The 27,287-nt window shown below is 55.8% G+C and overlaps 1 protein-coding gene across 1 annotated transcript; it reads left to right on the plus strand.

Annotated features, from left to right (window-relative positions):
* Positions 1–3,011: 3,011 nt before the first annotated feature.
* On the plus strand, positions 3,012–27,287 carry NPTXR (neuronal pentraxin receptor). The gene is made up of 6 exons (XM_044226317.1): positions 3,012–3,048; positions 4,152–5,227; positions 17,678–17,903; positions 19,861–20,108; positions 22,546–22,725; positions 23,073–27,287. The coding sequence occupies exons 1-6, from the start codon at positions 3,012–3,014 to the stop codon at positions 23,295–23,297; spliced, it is 1,992 nt and encodes a 663-aa protein (XP_044082252.1). The 3' UTR covers positions 23,298–27,287.

The raw sequence follows: 27,287 nt of genomic DNA on the forward strand, positions 1-27,287 counted from the left end.
GCAGAAACTACCAGGTGCCAAACTAGCAGCGTTCTCGCATTCTTTTAGACATGACTTTGCTGTAGCCTGAAGGTTTTCGCTACCCCATCGTCCCTCCTCCCTCCCCTGCTTTAACAACAACAACAACAACATATCTCGGTTCAATAAACATTTGTTGAGTGGATGTATTATACCATGGACTTCACTAGTGTACAGGAAGGAAAGAATATTCCTCCCACCTTTTCTCAGCAGAGGTAAGAAGAGGGCAAGGGGTATTTACAATGGGTAGTGGAGGAGGGAGACAGCGGATACCTCTTGGGGCCCCAAGACCAATAGCACCCCTGGCAACCACAGATCTTTCTACAGTACTTATAGTTTTCAGTGCTCCAGAATGTCATGAAAGTGGAGTCATAGAGCATGTGGCCTTTTCAGACTGGCTCATTTCCCTTAGTCATTTAAGGTTCCTCCATGTCTTTTCATGGCTTGATAGCTCCTTTTTTCTCCTCAGTATGTAAGATTCCGTCTGGATGTACAAGTTCACACACTGAAGGACATCTTGTTTGCTACCAAGTTTACAACTATGAATAAAGTGCCTATAAACACCCGCGTGCAGGTTTGTGTGCGGGTCTCACCCCAGCTTCTGAGCTGAAGCCATCTTCTTCTGGAGCAGCTCCCAGTTAATGACCAAGCATGAAAAGGGTGTTAGGGACTGGGCATCTCTGCCCGATGCAAGATTCCCTAATGGTCAGTCTTGACCCTGGCGCTCCCTGTTGGGTTGGGCAAGACTTTGGCAGATCTGCACTGAGGTCTGAGGCTCTCACAGCCCGCAGCCTCCAATCAACCACTTGTAGAACCAACCCCATCTGCTGCCTGGAGGACCCAAGTGGCAAATTCTACCTCTAAAATGATCCATCCAGTTCTCTCGGTCATCCAACCTCCAAGACCCCATTCCTCTCACCTGGATGGTTGCCGGGCCCCTAGCTTGTCTCCCTGCTTCCTCTCCTACCCTGATACGACCCAGTCTCCATACAACCACGAGAGTGATCTTTTACAAACACAAACCATGTGATGGTACTTCCCTACTTCAAGCCTTCCAGCTGGGCTTAGAATCAAACCCATTCTCTTCCCCTAGCCTGTGACGCTCTACATGACTTCACCCTGCCTTTCTCTCCAGATTTCCTCTCTCCCCTGAAGTTCACTCTTCTTCAGCCCCAGTGGCCTTCTTTCTGTTTCTAGAACACACCAAGCTCATTTCTGCTGCAGGGCCTTTGCACAAGCCATCTGCTCTGCCTAGAACACTAAGTCCTTCCCCAGATTTCTGCACGGCTGGTTTCTCAGGTCATTCAGGTCTCAGCTCATAAGCAGGACTTTTCTGACAACCTTACAAATAATGCCAATTTCTCAAATCTGCCCCCACCAACACACACACACAAACCGCCTACAACTTTCTATAATATTACTTTTTACATTTTCTTTGTAGTTCTCATGACTATTATAAATAAACTCATTTATTTAATTATTCATTTGTTTACTGCTTGCCTCCCTACTAGAATATAAACTCCGAGTTTGTCTTATTTCCAGCTCTCCCCAGGGCCTGGCATTTTGCCTGGCACAAAGTCGGTCTCGAAACATATATTTTGAATGAATAACTATACTTGTTCATTTAGGGCAGAATTCCCTTACCCTAAGAATGGAATATAAGTAAGAAATAAAAAGCCTAGAGACGCGAGACTTTAGAGGGAAAATGTGGGGACAATTCAAGTCTGAGAGGAGTTCCCCTGAGAATCTGTTTCCGGCCATCTCTGGAGGGATTCTGTGTTAGGATTGGGGGGGCGCAGTCTCTTCCAAAGCCCCGGAGAAATGGGTTTCAGGACCTCCCTGTCCTAGCCTCCCCTCTCTGCCTCCGGCAGCAGCCAGTGTTGGGGGAGCTAGCTCCTCAAAAACTTACCAAGAAACTACCCTGCTGGATGTTGGGGATAGAGGAGAGGCTAGGAAGGAGAGGAGTGGCAGCCCAGGCAGCAGACAGCGTGAACAAAGGCAGAGACAGGGGACATTCTGGTGTGTTCAGGGAAATATGCACTGGTCTGATACTGCTCTAGACAGTGAGGAGTAGGAGATGAGGCTGGAAGGGGGAGCGATGTCCAGATTCCCAACAGTCTTACAAACCAAGAGAAGCTAGGTCTGGCATTTATGGAGCCTTTCTACGTATAACTGTTACTCCCCCATTTTATAACTTGGAAAACTGAGGCGCAGAGAGAGTGTCAAGAATGGGGAAAGGCCTGAGACTTTGCCCTCCTTGCAAACTATGTCACACAACTGGTAACAGGGTGAAAAGGAGGCCCTCCACCTCTAAGAAAGTCCATGACCTTGACCACTAGGCTGTACGGTACTACCTATTAAGGGGTTTGGAATTTATTCCATAAGGGACAGGGAAGCCACTGATGGGTTTAGAAGCAGGAGAGCAGAGTGTTCCTAGCACAGGTCTAAAAAGCCATTCTGGGGCAAAACAGATCAGTTTAAACAAGAACTGACTCAAGACTTTGAACCCATTTATCCAATTGTCCCCAAATCTCATGGGGCAGCCACATAATACTGGCACCCTTTGATGCCTAAGCCGCACCCTTAGGCACCCTTTGGTGCCTAAGCCCTTGGCAGCAGCCCCTTCTCTCGGCCTGGCATGTGCGTGTCTGGATTTTCTGCAACAGTTTCTCCTGGGGATGGGAGGTGTGTGTTTCTGTCTTTACAGAACTCGTAGATGCACCGGGAGTTCTGATGCCTCGCGCACCTGCAGGACTTCACAGGCCCCCTTCTGCCTGCGCTTGTCTTCAGAGAGCCTGGCTCACCTCTCCGTCAGGGTGAAGCTTCTTCCCCCAGGCTGTGCTGCCTGGCGGGGTTTCCAGGTCAATGCTCCAACGAGCACAAGCTCACATCCATGCACGTGGGACTCTGGGGGCTCATCATATAGAGCTTGCCCTCCCTTGGCTCCCACGTTATAGCTCATGATCCTTGACACCCAGAGAGATCTGGGGAGCATGGCGGGCATCATCTTGGGGCTGGGGGAGGGGTGGGGTGTGAAAAGCATGTGCTCAGGGACCACTGGGCAGGATCCCGGTGGTCAAAGAGCGTCCCCCAGGGCTGTGGCCTTTTGAGAAATGTTCTGGTCTCTCCCCACCACCGGCACTGTGCAGAGACCACGAGGTAGCCACGGTGGTTCAGAATCCCAGTGTGTGTCTTTTCCTCAAGTCAAGAATACAGGCAAGGCAGGGAGACAGGCCAGACTCCAGGTCAGGACTGGCCTGGGTGTGGCCTTGGCCAGTGACTCCCAAGAGCCATAGCCCCTCTCCTCCACCCTTTGCAGCAAACATCCAACATCCGCAGCCTTTTGAGTGCCCTTCCAGCACTGGGAACCCAGGCCTCTCAGAAAACACCTCGTGGAAAACTGGAGCTGGACCTGAATTGTGGAGGATTTTTTTAAAGTTTTTAATTGCAAAGTTAATTTGCAACAAAATATATATAGACATTTGTGAAAGGAGAAAGTAAAAGTCTCCTCAGCCACCCCCACACCACAGCTCTCTCCCATTCCTTCCGGTTCCTTCCAGTGCCTGGTCCACATGCCCAGCAGGGTTTTGCCTTCCTACTGTAGACAGCGGTGGGGAGGTCGGGAGAGGGGTCTTCTCTGGGACCCCTGGTGTTTCCTGCCCTTAAGGATTCTCAGAGTGGGGGGATCTTCTGCTATCTTCTGAGATCAGAGAAAGTTTTTGCTTCTTTGTTTTTCTGCCGTGTGTGTGTGTGTGTGTGTGTGTGTGTGTGTGTGTTCGTTCTTTTGAAGGGTGTGGAGGGGAGTGAACCCTGTTCCTTCAGGAGATCCCAGGTGGGGAGTGACAGGCTGGCGGTTGGCTCAAAATCTCCAGTCCCCTGCCCCTAACACTGACCTCTTTTCTTCTGCCCACGCCCACCCCAGCTCCATCGCACAACCTGAGTCCCCCCAGAAGTGCCTGAACCCCAGTGCCGCTCCATCGCATCCTGGCTGTGTGACCTTGGACAGCGACCCGACCTCGGTGGGCCTCAGGCTTCTCCTTTCCCCGGTGAGCGTGTCCACCGCGAGGTTTCCCTGCGCCCAAGCTTGTAGCTCGCCAGGCCCTGAGCCCGACACGAGACAAGCTCCCCGCCAGGTAGCAGTCGGCATTACGGGTTCGGGGAGGAGGCGGGAGCCCGGGACGGGTGCGGCGGGGGTCCCCGGGGAGTCCCGCCGCGTGGCCACCGGGTCACCGCCCCCTATCTCCTAATCCGCTCCGTGCGGTGCGGTGCGGGCGGCGGGATCACGATCTCGGCGGCGCCCCGGCCACGGCGCCCGGCACGGAACGGGTGCGGGGCTGGGCCAGGGCCGGCCCGGGGGAGCCTGCGGGGCGGGGCCGCCGCGCCCGCTCCCCCTCCCCGCCGCCCGCCGCCTTCTCCTCCTCGCGCCGCTCCGGCTCAGAGCGGCGGCAGCAGCGGCCGCGGCAACAGCTCCCGCTCGGGCTCCGGCTCCTGCTCGGCCCCGTTCGGCCCCGCGCGCCCGGGCCCCGCGCCCCGACCCCGCCGCCGCGCCTGCCGGGGGGCCTCGGGCGCCCCCGCCGCCCGCCTCACGCTGAAGTTCCTGGCCGTGCTGCTGGCCGCGGGCATGCTGGCGTTCCTCGGTGCCGTCATCTGCATCATCGCCAGCGTGCCCCTGGCGGCCAGCCCGGCGCGGGCGCTGCCCGGCGGCGCCGACAACGCCTCGGCCTCCTCGGCCGCCGCCGCCGCCGCGTCCCCGGGCCCGCAGCGCGGTCTGAGCGCGCTGCACGGCGCGGGCGGCTCGGCCGGGCCCCCCGCGCTGCCCGGGGCGCCGGCGGCCAGCGCGCACCCGCTGCCACCCGCGCCCCTCTTCAGCCGCTTCCTCTGCACGCCGCTGGCGGCCGCCTGCCCGTCGGGGACCGAGCAGGGCGACGCGGCGGCCGGCGAGCGGGAGGAGCTGCTGCTGCTGCAGAGCACGGCCGAGCAGCTGCGCCAGACGGCGCTGCAGCAGGAGGCGCGCATCCGCGCGGACCAGGACACCATCCGCGAGCTCACCGGCAAGCTGGGCCGCTGCGAGAGCGGCCTGCCGCGCGGCCTCCAGGACCCGGGACCCCGCCGCGACGCCATGGCCGACGGGCCCTGGGACTCGCCCGCGCTCATCCTCCAGCTGGAGGACGCCGTGCGCGCCCTCCGGGACCGCCTGGACCGCATCGAGGTGAGCGCCGCGCGCCGTCGGGCAGCGGCGGGGGGTGTGCGAGGGGCGGAAAGGGGAGGCCGGCGCGTGCGGTCGGTGAGACACCGGCACGGGGGTGGGGCGCGCGGGAAAGGCTCGTTCCCCTCCCCGTTTCCTCCAGGCTCCTCTGTGCTGAGCCTCAGTTTCCGCATCTGTGAAACGGGCGTCACGGCGTCCGCAAGTAGCAGGATTTAGTGAAATGTAGGTATGTGAAAATGCTTGGCACGTACTAGGACCTCATTAGATGTCCGTTTCGTTTGTTTCTCGCAGACACCCCCAAAGCAGCCCCCGTCCCCTTCTCTTCCTAGGGTGGGGGCGGGGAGCTAGGAGGCGCTGTCCGAGGGACTCCGGAAGATGCTGTCCTGCGAAGAGCAGGGACCAGAGTGTCCCATCAGCCAAATCCCGGTGTCCCTCAGCGCTTCCCGTCCCGGTATCCCCCCCCCCCCCGATCGGCCTCGGACCACAGACCCAAGGGCAGCGACTTAGATGGCGCGGGCCCAGCCCCCAGTACCTGGAAGCCAGCAGCTCTGGGTGGGGACTGACTGGAGAATAGGGCGTCGGGCGGGTTCCTCCTCCTCCGCACACCTTCTTCGGAAGCCCCTGGGACAGGTCAGACACAGGGGGTCTGAGAGGGCACTGAGCACCCCCAGCCATCCATGATTTCCAGATGGCAGCAAAGGGGGTTAGCAACAAAACTGAGTCTGTGGAAAGAGGAGGGGAGAGAGAGAGGCCAAAGCCTCCTTTCATGTTTTCCCCCAGCCTAGCTGAGCTGGCAAAGGCAGAGGGAGGAGAGGCTGGAAGGAAGGAAATGTAGGGACTCCCCCTCCTCGTGGCTCCCTCACATCGAGCTCTGGCATAGACTTGGCCTGTGGAAAAGGTTGGCCATTGAGTGCCATGGCCCCGTGGCCCTCCGGACTGTCTGTGCTGGGGTCAGCACCCACCCCACAGGGGATCCGAGTGTGGCCAGGCCATCCCAGTCACCCCTCTCTACTTACCTGTGAGAAACCAGGGCTCAGGGCCCTCCTAGGTGAGTGACAGCGGCAGGAGGAAAGCCCAGGGGGCTCTTCTGCCAGGCTAGTAGCATCCCCTTTTCCTATTAGGCTCTGGGGCTTTTCTAGGATGAGAGAGCCAAGAGCGGGAAGATAATCAGGGAAACACTGAAATTCAACAGTGAGGGGAGCCTCAGTTTCCTCACCTGTGAAATGGAACAACAATAACACCTACCTCGTTGAGGCGTTAGGGAGACTGAGTGAGTTAGTCCTTGCGAATGGCCCAGAACAGTGTCGGCAGCCGTGTGTGCTCGGTCTGTGTGAGTGATTGCTACTTTTGTCATTAAGATATAATATTGCTAATTTTTTAAGTAGCAGAAATAAAAATGGGAACAAACTCTCCTTTTAGGAAAGAGAGGTTGGGTTTTTTTTTTTTTTTAAGATTTTATTTATTTATTTGACAGAGACAGAGACAGCGAGAGAGGGAACACAAGCAGGGGGAGTGGAAGAGGGAGAAGCAAGGGTCCCCACAGAGCAGGGAGCCTGATGCAGGGCTCGATCCCAGGACCCTGGGATCATGACCTGAGCCAAAGGCAGACGCTTAAGGACTGAGCCACCCAGGTGCCCCAGGAAAGAGAATTTATTAACATAAAAAAAAAAAAAAAAGGAAAAAAAAGCTGTAGTTCCCAGTAAACTTCCTCTTGCCTTCTACCCTCACCCCTGCCTCCATACCCAGATGGCCCCCGTGGTTCCTCCCACGTCTGGGGTTGGCAGAGCTGGGCTTGCCCTGGACCTGTTCCCCCAGCACCTGTGCATTTGGCAGGGTGGGCTCCCCTCCAGTTAGCCCGCTGAGGTTGGGGGGCGGGGATCCTGGCGGCTGGGATTTGGCACCAGCTCGGCCTCCCAGGTTGGGAGAGCCCTGGCTTCCCTGCACATACTCCCTGCTGCTTTCTGCGTGCAGTGGACATGAAGGGCGAAGGGCGGGGCTCTGCTGGTCTACCAGGTCTGCCTGCGGAGCCTGGCAGCACCCAGAGCCAGCCCCCGTGGGGCCTTTGGGAAGGGATGGGGTCTGGACCCCAACAGTCCTGCTGTGGGCTCAGCCGACCAATCTCAGCAGGACTGCGTGCGTCCTGTAGCCACTGCCTCCTTCCTCCCCTCTCTTCTCATCCAGTATCCTCAATAGGATGTCCCTGGATTGCCAAGATCTGTTTCCTTGCCACTCCTCTCTCTCCCTTTACGGCACACAGAATGTGCTCTGGGGACATCACGGAAGTGGATCAGTTGAATAGGAATGATTCAGTCTTTATCTTGCTGAATGCCTTTCCAACATCTGACCCCATCCACCATTCCCTTCCACAGACCTCCATGCCCTTGGCTTCTAGAAACCTCTTACCTGCTCCTCCTTCCTCTCTGCTTCTGTGTCCCCTTTCGGGGTCCTTCTCCTTTAATGGTCATGCCCCGCCTGGCTCTCCTCTCACTTTCCCTGGGTGAACTCAGCCACACCCTGCGGCTTCCAACACCCATGTGCCCCAACCAACTTCATCCACCCAAGGTTTCTCTCCTGAGCTCCAGACCGATAGATCCAACTGCTTCCTGAGCAACTCCCTCTGGACTTCGCACTGGCCCCCTGCCCTCAAGGCGCCCCAACCTGAACTCCAGTCCTCCGACAACCTCCCTTTCAGGTGTGCTCTGAGAAGCTCCTCTGTTACTCTGGATGCTTGCCGCATCCTCCTCAGCCCACCAGGCACACTCCTCCACCCTTCCTCCTCCAGGCAGCCCCGGGGATCTTCCTTAAGCCCATCATGGGGCTTCCTTGTGGTGCAAAGTATCCAGCCTGCTCCAGGCTGTCATTTCAGAGCTGGCCAGACTCCCAGTTCCTTCTTGCCTCTGTCCAGATTACCCCCAGAGTATCCATACTCATCATCTAGGAGTCTGCTCTGAAGACACCACCTCCCAGAGGCCCTCCCTGATCACACAGTCTTTTTCCTTGCCCCACTCCTGCTCCCATAACCCTGGGCACATCCCTGCCTGTCCCCACTCCGCACATCTCTGCATCACCCCCCTCTCACCCCGCCAGCCTTCTACCAAAGGGGAGGGAAAGCCACACTGGCCCAGGCCTTCCCCTGAGGCCTCAAGTGAGAGCCACGTTTGAGGGCTTAGAAGAAATTGTCTTCCTTCTTGTGTTTTTATTTGTGTTATTGTTATGGCTGTTCATTGAAAACAGTCAAAAGGTGTTGGTTGGGGGAGAAATTGCATTTCATTCCACCATTGTATCTGTTTTTGCAGCCCCTCTTGGTCCTTTCTCCAGAGGCAGGCATTGTTCCCCAGTTCCTGGTTGCTGGTCATTACCATTTTAATGCCGGCCATAGTACGCTGGAATCTGACTCCGGCTCCATCATCCGTGAATCCTCTGATCATTCTTGTTGCTGGACATGTCGATCGTTCCTAATTATTTTTCTTCTAGATGCTCATTGCAGGATCAATTTCATGCAGATAGTTGTTTGGGTTTGGGTTTGGGTTTTCTTTCTTTCTTTATTTATTTTTCTTTTTAAGTCTTGAATTGTTTCTTGAGGCTGGAGTCCCAGGAGTGGTATTACGGGGTCAGAGGATATTGATCTTTTATGGCTGTGGCCAAGAACCACTTTCCAAAAGGGTTGAACCATCTGTATGGCAACTGGCCATATAGGCAAGTTCCGGGGTTCCATTTTTGCACTAATTTAATATATTGTAAAATGAAACTTTAAGATTGATTTAATCAGCAGTTCTTTGACTGAAACCACATCCCTAACCCGGCCTGGCTAGCTGGTGGCCTACCCCCATCTTGAGTGGGAAGACGGGGATAAGGAACACTTTGATGATGGTCACAGGGGATCCTGAACTTGATAATGATTACAGCTCACACTCACTGAGTGCTTACCATGTGTCGGGCACTTCTCTCATTAATCCTCATAAACTCTCCATGAGGGAGGTACATCGTACAGACGGAAAAAGAACCAACATTCAGAGGGGTTAAGCAATTGACCCAAGGTCACAAAGCAATGGGGCTTGGATTTGACCCTGTCGGTGACCCTGAGCCATTTCTGCCATCAGCACACCCAGAGCAAGAGTGAGGAGGGCCAGTCCTCCAAGGCTTGTCCTGCCCGCTGGCAAGATCATCAGAAGGCTCACGTGGGAGCTTTGCTGAAAATAGATAACAATAAGTCATATTTATTAGCTCTTCAGTCTTCAGCCCTGGGAAGTGGGCTGTATGTGTCCCCATCTTACAGATAAGGACATAGAAGGCCAGAGACTCTAGAGGAACCGGAGCCAGGCCCACCACCCCATCCCCCCTGACCGGGCTTCAGTTTCCACTCCCTAAAATGATACAGTGGGTCAAAAGGTCTCTAGAAAACTTCCAGCTCTAAATGGTCTCTGAAGTAGGCTGGCTGATGGTGTCAAGTGAAGTTCCTGTGATTTGAAGCTCTTCACCTCCCTTGACTTTTTTTTCATTTTCTTATCTGTAAAATGGGTGCAAGGAGGGGCTGGATTTGGTCCTGACCCTTTAGGCTCTAAACTGGGAATTCTTGGGCACATGTGTCCCGCTTAGGAATTGTGGGTGTGGCGGGGGGGGCGCTGCAAGGCCCCCAGCCACCCACTCCCATGCCTCTGGTTTCTGAGGAACATCTGCAGATAAACGCAGTGGCATAGAGAATCTCCTAGTGCCTTTTCTAAACTCTATTGGTTGCTTTTGCTTTCCTCTTCCACTGCTGCCCATTCTGGCAGCTTCTGCTAGGCAGGGACTGGTTCCCCTCACCCTGCCTCTCTGGCTGTGAACTGGGCTGGCAGGGGTGCAGTGAGAGAGATTCTGCCCATTGAGGATGTGGATCCTCAGTGCCCAGCAGCCATCTACAGACCCCGACGGCCCCCCCTTGTACTTCGAAGCCCTTAACCCCACTCCCGCCAGTGTGATACCTTTGCTGTAGCAGGAAACCTGGTGTTTCAAACCCCGGCTCTAGATGCTGGTGACCTCAAGAAAATTCCCTCTCTCTGATCCTTGGCTTCCCCATCTGTGAGATGGGGGTGGGGGCCGGACCCCAGGAGGGGCCCCTCTTGTGCTGTCATCCTGGGCCCTTTCCCTGGCAGCCCTTCTCTCAAGAGAGGAGGCCATCCTGCCCCTACAAGCCTGCTTGGGAGAACTCAGGGTCCTTTTTGAGGTATACCTTACATTCCAGACACGTAAGAACTCATATATCGTACATATGAAACACACAAATCTTGTGTGCACCTCAGTGAAAACTCGCGTATGACTACATCCATGAGACCACCACCCAGATTGAGAAGAGGACATTTCCAGTGCTCCCAAAGTCTCCTTTGTGACCCCTAAAATCCCTCCTTCCCCAGAGGTACCACTCCCCCGGCTTCTGTCACCAAAGATGTGGTCTGCCCGGGTTTGAACTTCATACGAGCGTTCTCAGATGGCCGCACTTTGCTGTGTCTGGCGTTTTGTTATATGTTATGTCTGACATTGGATCACCAAGCCTGTGTCAGTGGTGTGTTATTTTTTCCATGCCGCATAGTGTTTCGACGTATGGATATGCCTCCGTTTACTTACCCTTCCTCTATGGATGGACATTTGGGGTGTTTCTGGCTTGACGTTATGACAAATAAGGCTGCCGTGAACATTCCTGTGACATCTTTCGGTGGCGATAAGCCCTCATTTCTCCTGGCTGCATCCCCGGGAGTGGGTGTCTGGGTCCCGGGAGAGACATTTATTTAACGTGAGGAGGTGATGCCAAACACTTTTCCAAAGTGGCAGTAAGCGTCGACATGCCCACCTGTGCGTGAAGCTTGCCAGCCTTGGTATGGTTATTTTTAAAACCCTCCCCGTTTTGGTGGGCGTGTAGTGAACTCGCTGGGGTTTTAATTTGTGGATCTCTGATGACTCATGATATGGAGCAGCTTTTCCTATGTTTATTGGCCATTTTGTGAAGTCCTTGCCTGTGGGAGGTGAAAAGAGGTCAGGGGTTGGTTCTCCTCACCAAGGGGAAATGGGCTGGGGTCTCCCAGGGATAGTCTTGGGCCCACGGTCCCCACAGAATTCTGGGGACAGGGGCTGAGACAACCAAAGAAAGTGGAAGCACTTAAGTGCCCCCACACGCCCCTCATTTGACTCTAGGGGAAGCTGCCACTCAGAGACGCTGAGTAACTTGCCCGAGGTCACACAGCACAGCAGAAGCTGAGCTCAGCGCATAGCCAGGATTTTCTGTAAAAATGCGCTTGTGGGTAGGGGAGATACTGAGTTTTTGCTGCAGAATTTTGGCCAGAGCCCAGAAGTATGCGGGCAAGCTGGACCTGAGAGGGAATTCTGTGGCCACCTCCGTGAGGCAGCTCGACAGAGAGTACTTGAAGGGAGAGGCGTTGGGGGTGTCTTGTCACTTACTCTGGGGCCTCTGAGCCCAGGAGGGTGGAAGGACAGATGCTCGGAGATTCTTCTCCTGGCCTCCCCACTCACGGAGCGCCCTGACCTGTCCCACCACCGCCACCACCCCCCATCCCACCCCCCGCTACACAGAGACCCATCTGTCTGCTTTTGGTTACAGCTCCAAATCAGCCTTGGGGGCCCGGAGACAAGGATCAGTCTGGCCTCCGCAGCCTGCTCTCCTGACCCTCCCCACTGGGGTGGGATGGAGACACGGGGCCTGCTGGGCCAGCCCCCAGGGAGAAAAGGTCCCTCTGAGAGGCCTGCCCGGACTCACCCTGACCCCTGCTGCCCCACAGAGCCCGCGCCTCCATGAGGGCGTGCGTGCTGTCCCCGCAGCCAGGCGGCCTTCCCCGCCAGCAGCGCAGAGCACGGCCTGGGGCGGCGCCCGCCTCACTCCAGGCGCTGGAGCCACAGCACAGCAGGACTGAGGGCACCCTCTGTGCCAGCCTGTTCTAGGGGCCTTACAGGTGAGTCCCAAGAACCACGGGGCTGTTACTGTCCCCATATGGCAGGTGAGGAAACGGAGGCAGGCTAATCTGGCCCCTGTCCCTGCCCTCTGGGCTGCTGACTCCAGGCCCCACCACCGCACAGGTATGGCTCTCTGTGCCCTCCTGCCCCTCTGCAGACGCGAACACTCCTCATCTCATATGCCACATCTCATATGCCGGCCCTCACACACGTTCCTCATCCGGTCATTAATTATATTCCAAAACGTAGAGACGATGATTATCCCCATTTTACAGTTGAGGAAACCGGCGGTCCTGGGAGTTGAGCAGTTGGCCCTAGGAAGTGGGGTCCTAGAAAGGACACTGGCCTGTCTGATGCGAGAGTTGTGCCCGACTTCATGACATAGAGTTGTCACAGCCTGTGTGGACACGCGAATGGGTGAGGGAGGGAGGGACCGAGGGAAGGAAGACTTTGCAAGCCCCCACAGAAGCCCTCTTTCCTCTCCCTTTGGAGCATCTTAGATCAGGGGTCGGGAAAGCTGCCATCTGGAGGGGGAGTGGGCTTTGGCCAGGGAAGGAGCAGCGGGAGCAGGAAGTGTGTTCTTAGCAGAAGGAACAGCATATATGGAGCCTCTGTGGTGGGAAGGGAGCTGGGGTAGGGGCAGTTGGGGACTTTAAGTGGGAAGGAAGTGTAGCCTGCAGGGGTGGGTAGTGAGGGCTGAGATCAGAGGGGCTGGGACTTTATGGGTGGGGGAGGGGAGCTATTGGAGGATTTTAAGCAGTTAGGCCACTGGCTTCCTCCTGGAGAAGGGTTAGTGTAGGGGCCAGGAGACCGGGGCCTGGACTAGGGAAACCCAAGGAGCCAAGTGAGGCCACCATTAAGATTCAGGGTTTGCTTCTACCCTCAGAGACTCTGCTTTTGGATTTTTCCATGTTTTGTTTTGTTTTAAGATTTTATTTATTTGACAGAGAGAGATCACAAGTAGACAGAGAGGCAGGCAGAGGTGTGTGGGGGAGGCAGGCTCCCTGCTGAGCAGAGAACCTGATGTGGGGCTCCATCCGAGGACCCTGGGACCATGACCTGAGCCAAGGGCAGAGGCTTTAACCCACTGAGCCACCCAGGCGCCCCTCCCTATGTGTTTTGTTTTGTTTTTTAAACAAAGTCATTGCAGAGTATCTCAGACATAACACAAAGGAATAAAGAATGCCATCCAGACAGAGACCCAAACTCAAGAAGCAGAATGTTTGCAGCCAGCTTGTGCCCCACAGGGCCTCTCAGCTCCCAGCCCCCAGACAACGCACCCCCAGGAGAGGGTCCCCACTGCCCCGAATTTGTATTCATCTCTCCCCCGGTGTTTGTTCCTGCTTTTTACAAATACATGATCTGGTTTTGAATCTGCAACTTCATACAAATGGTCTCTAACTGTTCTCCTGTAACTTGCTTCTTCTCCCAACATAATGATTAAACAAAAAGATTTATGGCAGGAGCTGGAGTAGGGTGGGCACCTTCAAGAACTCTTTAAGTAGTAGTAATAATAACTGACACAGCGCTTCCCTGCGCCCGCTCTGCCCTCAGGGCATCATGACTGCCTTGCTTCTCAAGGTGCACTGAGATGCTATTGCTGAACCTTTTTGCTGGGGAAACTGAGGCACACCACCTTATGCAAGGTCACTAGGGGGGTGGAACCCAGCTGTGAGCCCAGCAGATCCACACTGGACTGGGGGTGGTCAGATGGGGAGATGAGGAGCCCGCCCCCCACCACAGTGCCTCAGGAAAGCCTTTCCTCCTTCACCCTGCATGCTGCCCCGGGAACAGGGCCCTGCGCAGCCCAGGCAGGGGTGAGCTGTGCATAGAGCCCCAGCACCCTCCCTCTGCTCCCCGAAGGAAAGGAGCAGACCCCAGCTGGGGATGAGATGGTTGGGTCCTCCCCACATTCTCCCAGCCTCAAAGCCACCTGCCTAGGCAGGTCCCTCCTTTCTGGGTCCCTCTGTGAGGCCACCCCCCGCCCACTGCGGTCTGACAGCCTGTGGGACCCTCCCAGCCTTTTCGTGACCACTGGAACCTCTTCCACTAGGCCCCCAGGCAGGCAGGGCAGCCAGCACTGTGCCCACTGGGCCAACTGGGACCCACACAGTGAGGGAAGGATGGAGGAATGGAAACAGCTTCTGGAACCAAAAGGGCCTGGGCTGGGGTTCCTGAAACTTTAGCTCACCGTCTCAGTTCCCTCATCTGTAAAGTGGGCCTCCTCACTTTCCCAGATGGTCGAGGGGGGTTGTGAAATGTGCGCACAGGCTTCCCTGGTGCAGGACCTGGCATGCAGTACGTGACGATGAGGACAGCTGCCACTGTCACATTCTTATCACCGAGTGCTAATGAGCCCAGCACGTTGGCACTGCTCTGGGCTGGAGCCCTGGGCTCTGGCTTGGGGCCCGTATACTTACGCTGAACCCCACCCAAACTCCCAGCGCAACAGTCTGTGGGTTCAGAGCCCCCCTTTCCCCGCCACATCGGGACCTGAGTGGGGGTGACAGCATCTTCATCCCTCCCCCCATCTTGGGCTAGGGGCCCAGTTGGCATCTGCCAGGAGCCCACGCGGCCCAGCCTGCGCCCGCAGCAGATGGGAAAGTGGGGGGAGTCATGCTCTTCTGATTCAGACACTGGGGTGGGGAGGGGGCTGCACACGATCTGGAGGGCCCACCTCCTCCCTGGCCTTCCTGCCAGCGGCAAGGCTAGGGACTCCAACAAAAGGACGGCTTGCACGCCTGCCTCCCTCAGCCTGCACGGCTCCTCCTCGCCGTGGCGTCTGTGTAAATAGCCCTAGATGTCCTGTTCCTCCTCTGAGGAAGGACAACGCTTTGCCCAAGAGCTCCAAGGGTGTCAGCTTTGCCCAGCCCCGTTACTGTAGAAAGTTCAAAAGGACTTCTACCTCGGCTCCCTGCTCTGTGAAATGGGGGCAATGAGAGTAGCAAATACATGTGCAGTGTCAAGGACAAGCCTGGCACACTGCCTCATTCAGATGGGTGGCCCTCCTGCCAAGCGTGGCACCATGGAAAGAGGGAAATTGAGGATCGAGGGTGCCGGAGCCCAGGAGACCCAGCCGTGGCCCCGCTGGCACCGAGACAGGATGCCCTCTAGGAGCTAACTGCTTCAGCCCAAGATTTCCTGGAAGTTCAGCCACTTTAAATGCAGTGGCTGCCCGGCCCTGACACTCCCTGGGCTTTTGTGGCCAGTGGAAGTTTCTGGAAGTAGCTTGCTCTTCACTGGCTGGTGTACTTAAGGCTCACAGTTTGCATTTGGCTTTAGTACAGTCCAGGAGGGCCCGTTACTTCCACTTTTCCATCCTTACATCTGTCCTGGGGATGGACAGAGGGGGGCCCCATTGTCCCTATTTCACAGAAGAGGAAACTGAGGCTTTGCGTTTAGTAAGCCCCAGAGTTAGGATTCGTAGGCACCCAGAGAGTTAGAAGGAACCCTCCAGACAGGGTATCGAAAGATAGTATAAAGGGCGGGACCGGAGGTGCTCATCAGTCCATGCCCCACGGACTTGGCCTGCACCCCAGCCCGGGGGCCGAGCACGGATGGGCGGCTGTGCCCTCTTACGCAGGATGTGATGGGGGATAAAGGTGACCCCCTATAGGGTTACCTGGGTGGCTCAGTTGGTTAAGTGTACAATTCTTGGTTTTAGCTCAGGTCGTGATCTCAGAGTCATGAGATCAAGCCCTGCATTAGGCTCCGTGCTTAGTGGGAGCCTGCCGGAGATTCTCTCTCCCTTTCCCTCTGCCCCTCCCGCTCATGCCCTTTCTCTCATTCTCTCTCTCTCCAAATAAGTAAATAAATGCTTAAAAAAAAAAAAAAGCAAAAAGGCAGCCCCTGTGGTCCAGCTTTGGCCCGGGCTCTTGTCTTGCACATCACTATTTAATCCTGATCGCAGGTCTGCAAAATGGGCATTCCAAGCCCTCTGTAGATGAGGGAAAATGACACCAGAGAAGTTAGCCCCCCTGCTCCCACTCCTGAGGTGGAGTATCAGTCCCTCCAATTCCCGGGCCTGAGGTCATGGTAGCATCTCCAGGTGCTGGCCTCCCCACCCCTCCTTCCGGCACTCTGAGGCAGGATACCCATTTTTCCCCTCCTCACACGGCTAGAAACCAGGCACATCAAGGCAAAGGCATCTGCCCAGTCTCATCCAGCAAACGACCAGCAGGGCCAGGGCTGGGCCAGTGAGGCCAGGGAAGGGTCTCCTCCACTCGCTCCAAGCTGAGGGGCCATCCCTGCGCGGCTCAGGGCAATCAGGAAATGTTAAGTTGTGCTCTTGGTTTTCTGTTCTGCCCTTGACTATCTCTTTAGCACCTGGTGCAGGGCCCAACCTCTAGTAGGTGCTCCCTGATTCCTTGCTCAGTGAAGGAATCGTGAGAATTCAGTGAGCTCTGTTCTGGAGCTAAGCCTGTGGGCAAGGCCCAGGGCTGACTGAGCAGGAGCTTCCTGGGCCCTTGGGGAGTGTGGAGGAAGCCAAGGGGACAGGGAAGTTCTAATTTGGCTCCTAGAAGCTCACTGAATTATTGCCTGCCAAAGACTAGCTCCTCCCAGCGTCTGGACTTGGCAGCCTCCCCTGCCTTCTTCCACCCCAGATGGGGGCTTCCTCCAGCAGGAGAGGGGGAGGAGAGCTCCCCTTGAGCCCCTGCCCTAATTCTCCTGCCTGATGGGGTCACGAGACAGCAGATGGGGGAACTCTAAGCACTTTGTCCTCCCCCTGGGCAAGATAAGGGCTTTTAGAGACCAGCTTACAACGCTCTGCCCTGGGCAGTAATTGCAATAACCAGGCTCTGTTCATTGGCATTGACTACTTGACCATCCCCCAACCCTTCTAAATAGGTACAGTTGTCCCTGTTCCATGTGAGGAAACGGGTTCAGAGAGATGGAGGCATGCACCGGGGGTCATATAGCAGATTGATTCTGGAGCTGGATTTGAGCCCTGGTTTGTCTGAATAAGAGTCCATGACCTTAACCTGTTGCTCTGGAATGGGCACACCACCACAGCCCTATTCCAGAAGCCCCTGGTTCATGCCTCTGCATCTGCCTAGTGCCCCCACGGAAACTTGCCCCATCTTAGAGAAGCCCGGCGAGTGAATGAGTGAAGACTAAGACAGTCCACCCCTTCAAGGACCCATCAGCATACAGGCTGTGTTATGAGAGCCACTCAGCAATGGCTCTCAACCCTGACTGCAGGGTGAGAACCACCCAGGGGAGCTTCTATAGCTCTCCACTTCCAGCCCCCCCCCAACCATAGGCAGAGATGTTCTTGAGGGCAGAGCCAGCCTTCTTTCAACTTACCATTAGGCACTGGCAGCAGAAAGAACCTGTTCTTTCGTTGAACAGGTATTGCCTGAATTTGGTATTGCCATCCCCATTTTGCATTTGGGGAAGCTGAGGCTCACCTGGCATCACTCAGCAGGAGCGGTGGGCATCTCTGAGCCCTGTGTCTCTTTCCTTCCACCGTCCAAGTGACCTCACATGCCCTTTCTTCTGCCCCATAAGCAGCAGGAGCTCCCAGCCCGTGTGAACTTCTCAACCGCCGCAGCCCCTGCACCCGCGGTGCCCACCGCCCTGCACTCCAAGATGGACGAACTGGAAGGGCAGCTGCTGGCCAAGGTGCTGGCCCTGGAGAAGGAGCGCGTGGCTCTCAGTCACAGCAGCCAGCGGCAGCGGCAGGAAGTGGAGAAGGAGCTGGACGCCCTGCAGGACCGTGTGGCTGGACTGGAACATGGTGGGTCTGGGGCCCCGCAGAGGACACAGCAGGTGGGGCCTTGGTTCCCAGATGGGTCCTCAAGGTCTCAGATTCACTTGAGAATATTTCTATGCTCTCCAGAGGCTAAAGCTAGACGGCGAAGAGGCTGCGAAACCCAAGAAGGAGGGAATTAACGGAGAATATAATTATTTTTCTTAACCGTTAGCATTTTCTGGCCCTTACATTCTGAGAGTGGGCTAAGGACTTGACCCATCAGCTGTTTAACCTTCACAAACCACATGGGGGTGATACTGTTATTGTCCCTGGTTCACAGATGAGAAAACAGAGGCTCAGAGAGGGCAAGTGACTTGCCCAGCATCACACAGCCAGTGAGTAGTAGATCTGGACCTCAAACCAGTCTGAGGTTTGGACTTTCCCAAAGTCCATGCATTTAACCGCCCCACGAAGTTGCACCTTCAGTGAATCAGAATTTTGGTACTTGCTTAGCACCTGGGCCTGGCACTGCCAGGAGTCTGAGAAATGTGCTGTAATGGATAGTCCCCAGGTCTGAGCCTCAGGAGACCTGGCCCCTAGCTCCACAGCTGTCACTGGCTTGCTCTGTGACTTTGGAAATTTGCTTCCTCTCCCCAGGCCTCGTTTTTCTCATCTGAAATATGGAGATCTAGGGTCCCTGCACTCCCAGGGACCTTCCGTCTTTGAAACCTTGGGAGGACGACCCTTAAGAGGCTTACAGACAAGTTAGGGATACTGGGGGAATCATGAGCAATTATCAGGGACTGGCTTGGATGTGGGATGTGAGTTCAGGAGTAGGAAATCCAAGAGCTTCCTGAAGGAGGCAGGCCTCAAGCTAGTTGCTGAAGGCAGAGGGAGAGTCGGTTTTGGAGTAGAGGGGCCAGAGCAGGGGCACAGCTGAAGGTGAGGCACAGCCTGGTGGGTTTCAGGTTCAGCATCCTGGCTGGAGCACAAAGACAAGAAAGGTGAACTTATCCCTCCTTGGTTCTGTCACCAGCCCCTCTGTACTGCATCTTCTAAGGGATTGGGGGACATGCCCCCTCCAGAGGCTGCAGGGCAGGGAGGAGGCAGACAACTAGGCTGGATGTCTGTGTGCCTATGGGCAAGTTGTTTCCCTTCTTGGGATTTGACTTCCCCATCTATGAAATGGGTTTCAAGGGGGCACTGAGTCCCTTCCTCTCTTCCCATGTTGCTTTAGCACATTAGTCGTCACCCCTAACCCCAACCAGACCTGGGAACCTGGGTCCACCAGCCCCTAACCCCCTAGCACCAGCCTTTAACAACCAGCTAGAGAAGGGGACCTCCTACCCTGGAGGTGGGTGTGGTAGGTGTTACCCCCTGCCCAAGGATCTTGTTTGCATGCCAGCTCTGCCACTGACCAGCTGTGTGGCCTTGAGAAGATGACTTAATCTCAGTGCCAAGGCATCCTCATCTGTGAAATGAGGATTATAATAGTGGCTACCTCCTAGGGTTGTCACAAGAATGAAGGAGATCATGGATACAAAAGCATTTACCGCAGTTCCTGCCAGGTGGAAGGCTCTGCACAGTGCTTGTTAAATAATGAGGCAAAGAACTCAGAAAAATGGCCATTGCCATGGCTCATGTTTGTTGAGCATTTACTATGGGCTGCGCCCTTTACATGGTTTGTCCCCCTCTGCCCTCACACAAGGCTGGGAGGGAAGAAATCTTATTTATGTCACTTGACTGAGCAAACCGGGGCTGGAATGGTGATATTGAACTTGTGGAAGTTCATGTGGCTAGAAAGTGCAGAGGCAGGGTTCGAACTCAGGACATCTCAGGTCCAGAGCCCTTCTGTGTCCAGAAGCAGGGTAGACAGGGTTGTGAAGGCACCTGGCATGTGGCAGCTTCCCAGGGACTGACTAGGAGCCCTCATCCTAGAGTCTGCCTTGCCCCCAGTCAGTGTCCACTGACCCCACCATGCCGCTTTGTCCACCCCCCTCAGGGTCCTCGGCCTACAGCCCCCCAGATGCCTTCAAGATCAGCATCCCCATCCGCAACAACTACATGTACGCCCGTGTGCGGAAGGCGTTACCCGAGCTCTATGCCTTTACCGTCTGCATGTGGCTGCGCTCCAGGTCAGATGGCAGTGGCCAGGGCACGCCCTTCTCCTACTCTGTGCCCGGGCAGGCCAATGAGATTGTACTGCTGGAGGCGGGCCAGGACCCCATGGAACTGCTGATCAATGACAAGGTAAGTGGGGGCTGGGCGGAGCGGGCAGAAAGTGGGGGGCAGGGCTACCCTTCCAGGAGCCCCTGCACTGGGCTGGGTCCCAAGCATGTGGGTCCTTTCCATTCTCTTGCTCAGCAGGGTCAGCACACGGGAAATGCCTACTGAGTGCCAGGCTGGGTTCTGGGGATACAAAGACAGACCTAGGGCTGGCTGAAGAGGGGCTTGTAGCCAAGAGAGGCTGTCAGTGATGGCCTTTCCATTTACAGAGGAAGCTTATGGCCCTTCTCCGGTGACCCAGTTGTGTGAGCAGGGCTGGAAGGGTCTGTTCCAGGGCTCTGCTCATTCTCCTGGACAAGAAGAGAAGAGAATGAGGTCCAGGGACCTACCTAGGCAGGGAGTGCTGGTGGACTCCTCTCCTGTGGCCAGCCCCTCTGCCCCTTCCATCACTTGGAAAGTAGAATGGTGCCATGGTCAGGCCTGAATACTGGATTTGAACCCCAGTTCTGCTACTTACCTACTGTGTGACCTTAGACTGGTCATTTATCCTTCCTGTGTCTCAGTTCCCTATCTGCCAAGAAAGAAAAATAATAGTCTCTACCTCATGGGGTCATGGTGAGAAGTGACTTAAATACATGTAAAGGGCTTTGAGCAAGCCTGGCATTTAGCAAGCTTGATACATGCGAGCCGGTATCATTCCAGGCCTGTGCCAGTAAGCACTTTACCCACATTATCACCCTTGACCCTCCCAATAGCATGGGGAAGTAGGCAGCCTTATTGTCACTGTTTTGTACATGGAGAAGCTGAGGCTCAGAGAGGGCAAAAATGCGCCCAGGCCACACAGCTGGCGAAGGGCTCGTGATATAGTTCATGGTCTTGGGCTGCAGAAACCTCCTCTTCACCTCTTCACTGTCCTGGCCTTGGGCACCCATTTTCCCCATCCCCACAGCCCTCCCTGGGCCTGTCCACAGATTAGGACTAGGACATGGGGGAAGTGGTGTGGTGGGGGGCATGTGATTGAGCAGGAGAAGAGGGAGTATCTTAACATCCTCACTCTCCCCAGTATCCTCCTCTACCTGCCATATTGCTTTGGGATTTGCAGGCATGGTGGTCTTTACACCACAAATCACACCCACTCAAGACCAGCCCGTAGCTACATAGAGTTGCTAGGCAGCGGCTGTCACCCATCAGAAGCCAGCTCAGCAGGTGTCTTTCATGGGTGTCCTGAAGGAGGAGGAGGAAGGAGATGGGCCCAGGGGACAGTGAGTTTCTCTTGTAGTCCAGTAGGTCCTAAGAAGACTGGAGTAGCTGAACTACATCTAGATCCTGCTGCCATGTCCCCTTCACTCACCCCCTGGCTGCCATCCCAGCACTCTGCTCTCCGTGGAAAGGATTCAGCACCCTGGACAGGGCCCACAATGGCCCTATTCCACAAACCTCTGGCATCTTTTTAAAGTCAGCCTCCCAGATTACTCAGTTTTCCTTTTATTCCAGCCTCTCAGCCTTTGCTCCCGCTGTGTCCCTACCTTGCCTTGACTTTCAATGGAACACTCAGATCCATTGTCCTTCCCCCTGTGTTTGAATACCCCGTCTGCTGTCCCACACCTCCCTCTTCCTCCGGACCTCCCAAATGGCCCCGGGTTATTTTGCCTTATATCGCCCCTGAAGTTCTTCCCTCCCCTGCAGACTCAGCTCATTTATAGCTAGGGCCAGATCCACAGTGTCCAGAACAAGCCTGGCACTAAGTGGACCTCAGAGAATGTTGTATTAAAGCGTGATCTCACAGAACTTAGGAGATGAAAGAGCCCTTCGGGAGTCCCAAATCCACAGACAGCAAGTACCTTTCATCTCACAGGCCAACGCTAATCAATCACCAGCAGCTTCCCAGAGCACTGTGGTAGGAAAGATCCCAGGGCTGAGCCTGGGTTCATGACTGGTTAGCCGGGCCCGCCTTGGGTGGACGAGGCAGAGGTGGCTATGTATTTGCCACCCTTTGCTTGACCTTTGCATCCTTTGCATGAGGAACTGAGACCCAGGGAAGAGAGATCAGCCTCCCCAAGGTCCTGCAGGAGGTTGGGTGGCAGAGCCCAGGCTCTGAGTCCAAGGCTGCTAGGACTCCCTGAGCCCAGCTGTGTGCCAGGCACTGTGTGAGGTGTTCAGAGGCTGTGAGATGTGGCTCCCACCCCACATGAACTGACAGGCCTGTGAGGGGTTAAATAAGGTAACTGGAAACACCCAAAAACCAATATTGACTAGTCCCTTGCAATCCGAGAGAAGCTGCCTGGTTAAGTTGTGGGGAAAGAGGAAAAATTGGTCAGAAAGGCACAGGGTTGAGAGGAAGGGGAGGATCAAGCCTTGGCTCAGTCCCTGGAAAGGACACGGGTCTTCTGATCCCCACCTCACTGGTCCAGCCTTGGGACTTGTGACACCTCTGACCTGGGGTTGCGGGACCTATGTCCAGGTGGCCCAGCTGCCTCTGAGCCTGAAGGACAATGGCTGGCATCACATCTGTGTCGCCTGGACCACGAGGGATGGCCTGTGGTCTGCCTACCAGGATGGGGAGCTGCAGGGCTCCGGTGAGAACCTGGCCGCCTGGCACCCCATCAAGCCTCACGGGATCCTCATTCTGGGCCAGGAGCAGGTAAGCCTCAGGGTGTTGTGAGGGCTTGAGGCCTGAGTAGATGTCACACTCACCCAGGGCCCCTGGGAAGGAGGAGTTAGGTAGAGGGACCCTGGAAGCTCAACAATGATCACTTAGTCTGACCCAGCCATTCTGCAGATGGGCAAACTGAGACTCAGAATGAGCAGTGACCTGCCCAAAGGGCTGGAACCTCAGGGACAGAGCTGGAGGCTTGGGGCGGAGCTAGAAGTTCAGGGGCGGGACTTCAACGGGACCTGGGGCCTGATTGAGTCTGTCTGCCTGTCTTTTCCGATGGCTCACTCCATGTCTTTCTTCTCTCTCCTTTTTCTGCTGCTCTCTTGGCCCAGGATACCCTGGGCGGCCGGTTTGATGCCACCCAGGCCTTCGTGGGTGACATCGCCCAGTTTAACCTGTGGGACCACATCCTGACACCTGCCCAAGTCCTGGGCATTGCCAACTGTACCGGGCCACTGCTGGGCAACGTCCTCCCCTGGGAAGACAAGTTGGTGGAGGCCTTCGGGGGTGCAAAAAAGGCCACCTTTGATGTCTGCAAGGGGAGGGCCAAAGCATGAGGGGCTTCCTCATCCAGGGTCCCTCCCTTGCCTACCAGGGGACCTTATGGTGGGGGCACACATTCCCTCCTCAGCCTACCCACACACTGGCCTTCCCTCCCGCCCCGCTCCTGGCTATGCCACCTGTTTCCCCACCTATACCCACACCTCCAGAATGCCCTGCCCTGCAGCGCCTGTCCCCTAACCCCAATTGGATGGGGACAAGCAGCTCAAGCCAACAGGCCAAGCCTGGGGTGAGTCCAGGGCCTGGTGGGGGGTGGTAGCAGAGCCCCCCTCAGCACTGCCCACCTTCTCAGCATTACACTGGAGCTCTCTCTTACCCCCACCCACGCTGGCCCTCAGCCACGTCTGATTCCACTGATCTCAACAGCATGTCCCACGGGGTCGTGTATGAGGGAAGGACCCACTATCTCAGCAGCAGGCTTGGCTATCTGCCCTCCTGTCCCCCATGCAACAGGCCTGGCCCCTTCCCCTTCAGGGCCGCAACAGACTCTAGAGCTGTCCCCTGAGCTGAGAAGGGGATGACAGAGACAGGAGACTCAGACTCATCCCTCCTCCATCTTTACACCCGCTGCCAGCGAAGGGCCGCGGGATCTTGACGGAGCCTCCTGCACCTTCTCTCTTCCTCTTCCCTCGTTTCTATGTGTGCAGTGGTTTGAGTGTTGGTTCCATGCCTGGCCCACCCCCACCTCGATTTCCAGGACATCCCCTTCCAGCCCCAGCCTGAGGGACAAGACCCTCGGAGGCCCAAAGGCCATAGTCACCCCTTGTGCCCACCCACACGTGTGCTAACTGGCAGGTCACCTCTCCATGCCGAGGATGGCCTGGGCCACTTCAGCCTGGGCTAGGAGCAGTTTGTGTCAGAGACATGTGCCCAGGGGACCCAGGTTACAGCAGAGCCACATTACCTACTCCCTCTGCATGGCACTGCAGCCTCTGGGGAAAGAGGGGAGAAACCAAGTAGGCAAAGAGGGGAGAAGCATGGAGTGGTGTGCAGAGCACTGGATGAGAAGAAGCCCATGGTTCCTGGCTAGCCTGGCTGCTAACCTGCTGTGTGGCCTTCTGTGAGTCCCTGCCCTCTCTGGCTCAGCCTTCCTCATTTGTAACCCTTGCTTTGGTCATTCTGGAGAGCTCTCCAGATCAGACGTGAGGTGGTCTGTTGTTCCAAGTGGATCAGATGGGGCAAGCCCGAAGCTGCCCAGGAACCAGAGGCAGATCCTCAGAGTAAGTAGCAGATGGGATCTGGCTAGGCATGGGTCAGGGTCAGCAGTGGCCTCCAGAAAGTCAGGCACCAGGGCAAGGGCGAGGGACAAAGCGGACCAACCTCATGCACAGATTGTAAAAACCAGCTTTTCTGGATTCCCCCACCACCACCACAGCCTGGCACCCTTGCCCATCTGAAAGGGCTGGTGGCTTCCAGCTCCCCACCCTGAGTCCTCACCAGCTCCCCCAAGAGAGTAGAAGAATGTAAAAGCTGAGAAAAACCACTCAGTCTGACTTCTTGCTTGTATAGATGGGGAAGAGCTCCAAGAGGTCAAGTGACTTGCACAGGATCACACAGCACAATGTGGCAGAACCAGGACTAGAACCCAGGGCTTTTGACACCCCCTTCAGTGTTCTTTCCCCCTACACCATACTGCCTGCCCATGAGTGTCTTCACGTCCAGCCTTCACCTGAGAGGATGGACATTTGAAAGAGATCAGAATGCTTTCCAATATGAACATCTTCCTTTATGAAACACACAAATATCTTGGCATCCAGCCCCGCCCCCCCCCCGCTGCCCTAGGAAGTAGGGGGAGGAAAAGGGTGATCCCCAGGCACTCTGGCAGGAATGGAAAGCAGGTGTCCCCTCTGCCAGTCACCTACAACGAGGTGTCTGGGCAGCTGCAGACTACCTGACTTGAGCAGGTACTGATGCATGTGCCCTGCTTTCTGCTCCCTATTTCTGCCCCCCACCACTACTCAGCCTGGGGCCGGAGGCAAGAGAGCAGCAGGCTGTGGGGCCCATTGCCATGGACGCCTCCCCAAGACTTGTTGCCTCCAGCCCCCAGATGCTTGTTGCCAGTTCAAGAGCACAAATAGACCTTTCAGCACAACGGCCCCAACTCCCCCTAGAAGCAGCAGCTATGGCGTGGCGTGCTTCCGCCAGAACCTGCTGAGACCAGGGTTGCCCTGGTAACAGCCAATGACATCAGCCCAAGTGCTGGGTCATGCATCTTTTAATGACATACGCTGTTGCTGGGGTGACAGCGGAATTTGGAACCCAAATTCTGGGGACACCGGGTTTTATTGGGTTTCCAGTACTGGTTTTAAGGAAGCAGGTTTTCTGGAGGCCTTGGGGGAAAGAAAGGGTCTAGGAGGGAAGGGACAGAACTTGAGCCCACCCAGAGGCATCCTCCCAAGTCCTTTATGCTTTGTTTTGGTGATGATGAGACATCGGACCTTGGTCCCCATCTGAGTCACCCTGGCCAGCCCTCCAGAGGGCACAGGAACAAATTAGAGGCTTTAAGGTGCAGGCTGTGAGTCTGGGCCATTGGTGAGTGGCCTGGGTGCCCGTTTCCATTCCAGGAAGGTGAAAACCTGAAAGTCCCCACCCTTCCTTCGTTCACTAATGGTTCTTCACCTTTGCCGAGCACCTGCTGTTCGGACTCCGGCTCTGGTCTTGTCCGGCTGCTCCGGGGCACAGCCGAGAAGATGGGGAAAGAGGAGCTAGAAACGGTGCTCACTTGTGTTCTTGAGCTACCCTGGCTAACGGTGATGCTGGAGTCTGTTTGTTCCATCTTTTTAAAGTATCAGGCCTGTGCTGAGCACCTCACAGGCATCATCTCATTTATCCTCACAACACAAGCTGGGACTGTTCTCAGCCCCGTGCTCCAAGGGAGGGAACTGGGGCACAGAGAGGTTAAGTCACCTGCCCGGTGTTAATCAGCTGGCAGGTGCTGGAGTCCAGGCTTTAAGCCGAGGCAGGTTATAGCCAGGACCAAAGGGACAGGCACCCCTACTCTGTGTGGAGTGAGACTCGAGCCTCATTGCTCCCAGTGGGTTTTGCCCCAAAGAGATGTGCTTGACCCCATTCACTACCCTCCCAGGTTTGGTGATGGAGGAAGAGGCCCAGGATGGGCTGGCCCCAGGGCCAGGGTCCCCTTGGGTGAGGCCGTGGAGGGGTCTCTGCAGTGTGCCTGCCGCCTCAGCCCTTCTCCAACTGGCTTGAGTTTCCAGGAGAATCCAAAGGGAAGAAGAAGCTGGATGGTCTCCCAAGAGTCCCAGGCAGGGAAGAGGGGAGATGATCTTTCTCAAAATTCTGCTTTGGTCAAGCCCTGCGCCAGGTGCTTCACAGCTCTGATCTGCCAGATTTCATCCCCCTTTGTGGCCTGCTGTACCTCCGGTCAACATCCTGAGGGAACAGATCATCTTGCCACAGTTGTGCATGACCTAGGACCACAGCTTTGGGCAGAAAGGTTTCTTCAAGAGGCCCCAGCCTCGTTTTATAGATGAGGATGCAGAGGCCCCCGGAGGGTGAGTGGTTCTTGGGGCCACCCAGCCAGGACTTCCGGAGACCTGATCTTAGTTTTCTGACTCTCCACAATGCAGTGGTCCCTGCCCCCCCACCAAGAACTGGGTCCCTGGTTCCTCTCCATGTCCCAGCACCTTGCCTTGAGCAGACTGGGGAAGGGGTCCCCTCCCAAAGATGGGATCATTCTCCTCCCCTCTGTCCCAGCTGCCTGCCCCCCCCAAACCCCACCTCGCCCCTGCTGGGTGGGGAGGGGGCTCGCGTGGGCCCAGGCTGAGCAGTGAGTGAGCACGTCCAACTGTCTGACACTGTGAAATTAGCGCATCCCCTCCTCCTCCTCGCCCGGTTTTGTACATAAAGTGACATGAGATGCAACATGTGTGCGTATGTGTGTATGTGTATGAGATGTGTCCTGGTTTTTGTTACTTTTTTTGTTTTTGTAAATTTGAATGTTCAAAATAAACAATGTTTACTCTGAG

This window comes from Neovison vison, chromosome 12 (assembly GCF_020171115.1).
Source record: "Neovison vison isolate M4711 chromosome 12, ASM_NN_V1, whole genome shotgun sequence".
Taxonomy (NCBI): Eukaryota; Metazoa; Chordata; class Mammalia; order Carnivora; family Mustelidae; genus Neogale; species Neogale vison.

What these genes read in the sequence shown, in the direction of transcription:
- NPTXR (XM_044226317.1), top strand. Translation starts at nt 3,012, where the DNA reads ATGGCGGGCATCATCTTGGGGCTGGGGGAGGGGTGGG. An exon ending in TGTGGCTGGACTGGAACATG is followed by an intron (nt 17,904 to 19,860) that starts GTGGGTCTGGGG and finishes CACCCCCCTCAG; the next exon opens with GGTCCTCGGCCTACAGCCCC. An exon ending in TCATTCTGGGCCAGGAGCAG is followed by an intron (nt 22,726 to 23,072) that starts GTAAGCCTCAGG and finishes CTCTTGGCCCAG; the next exon opens with GATACCCTGGGCGGCCGGTT.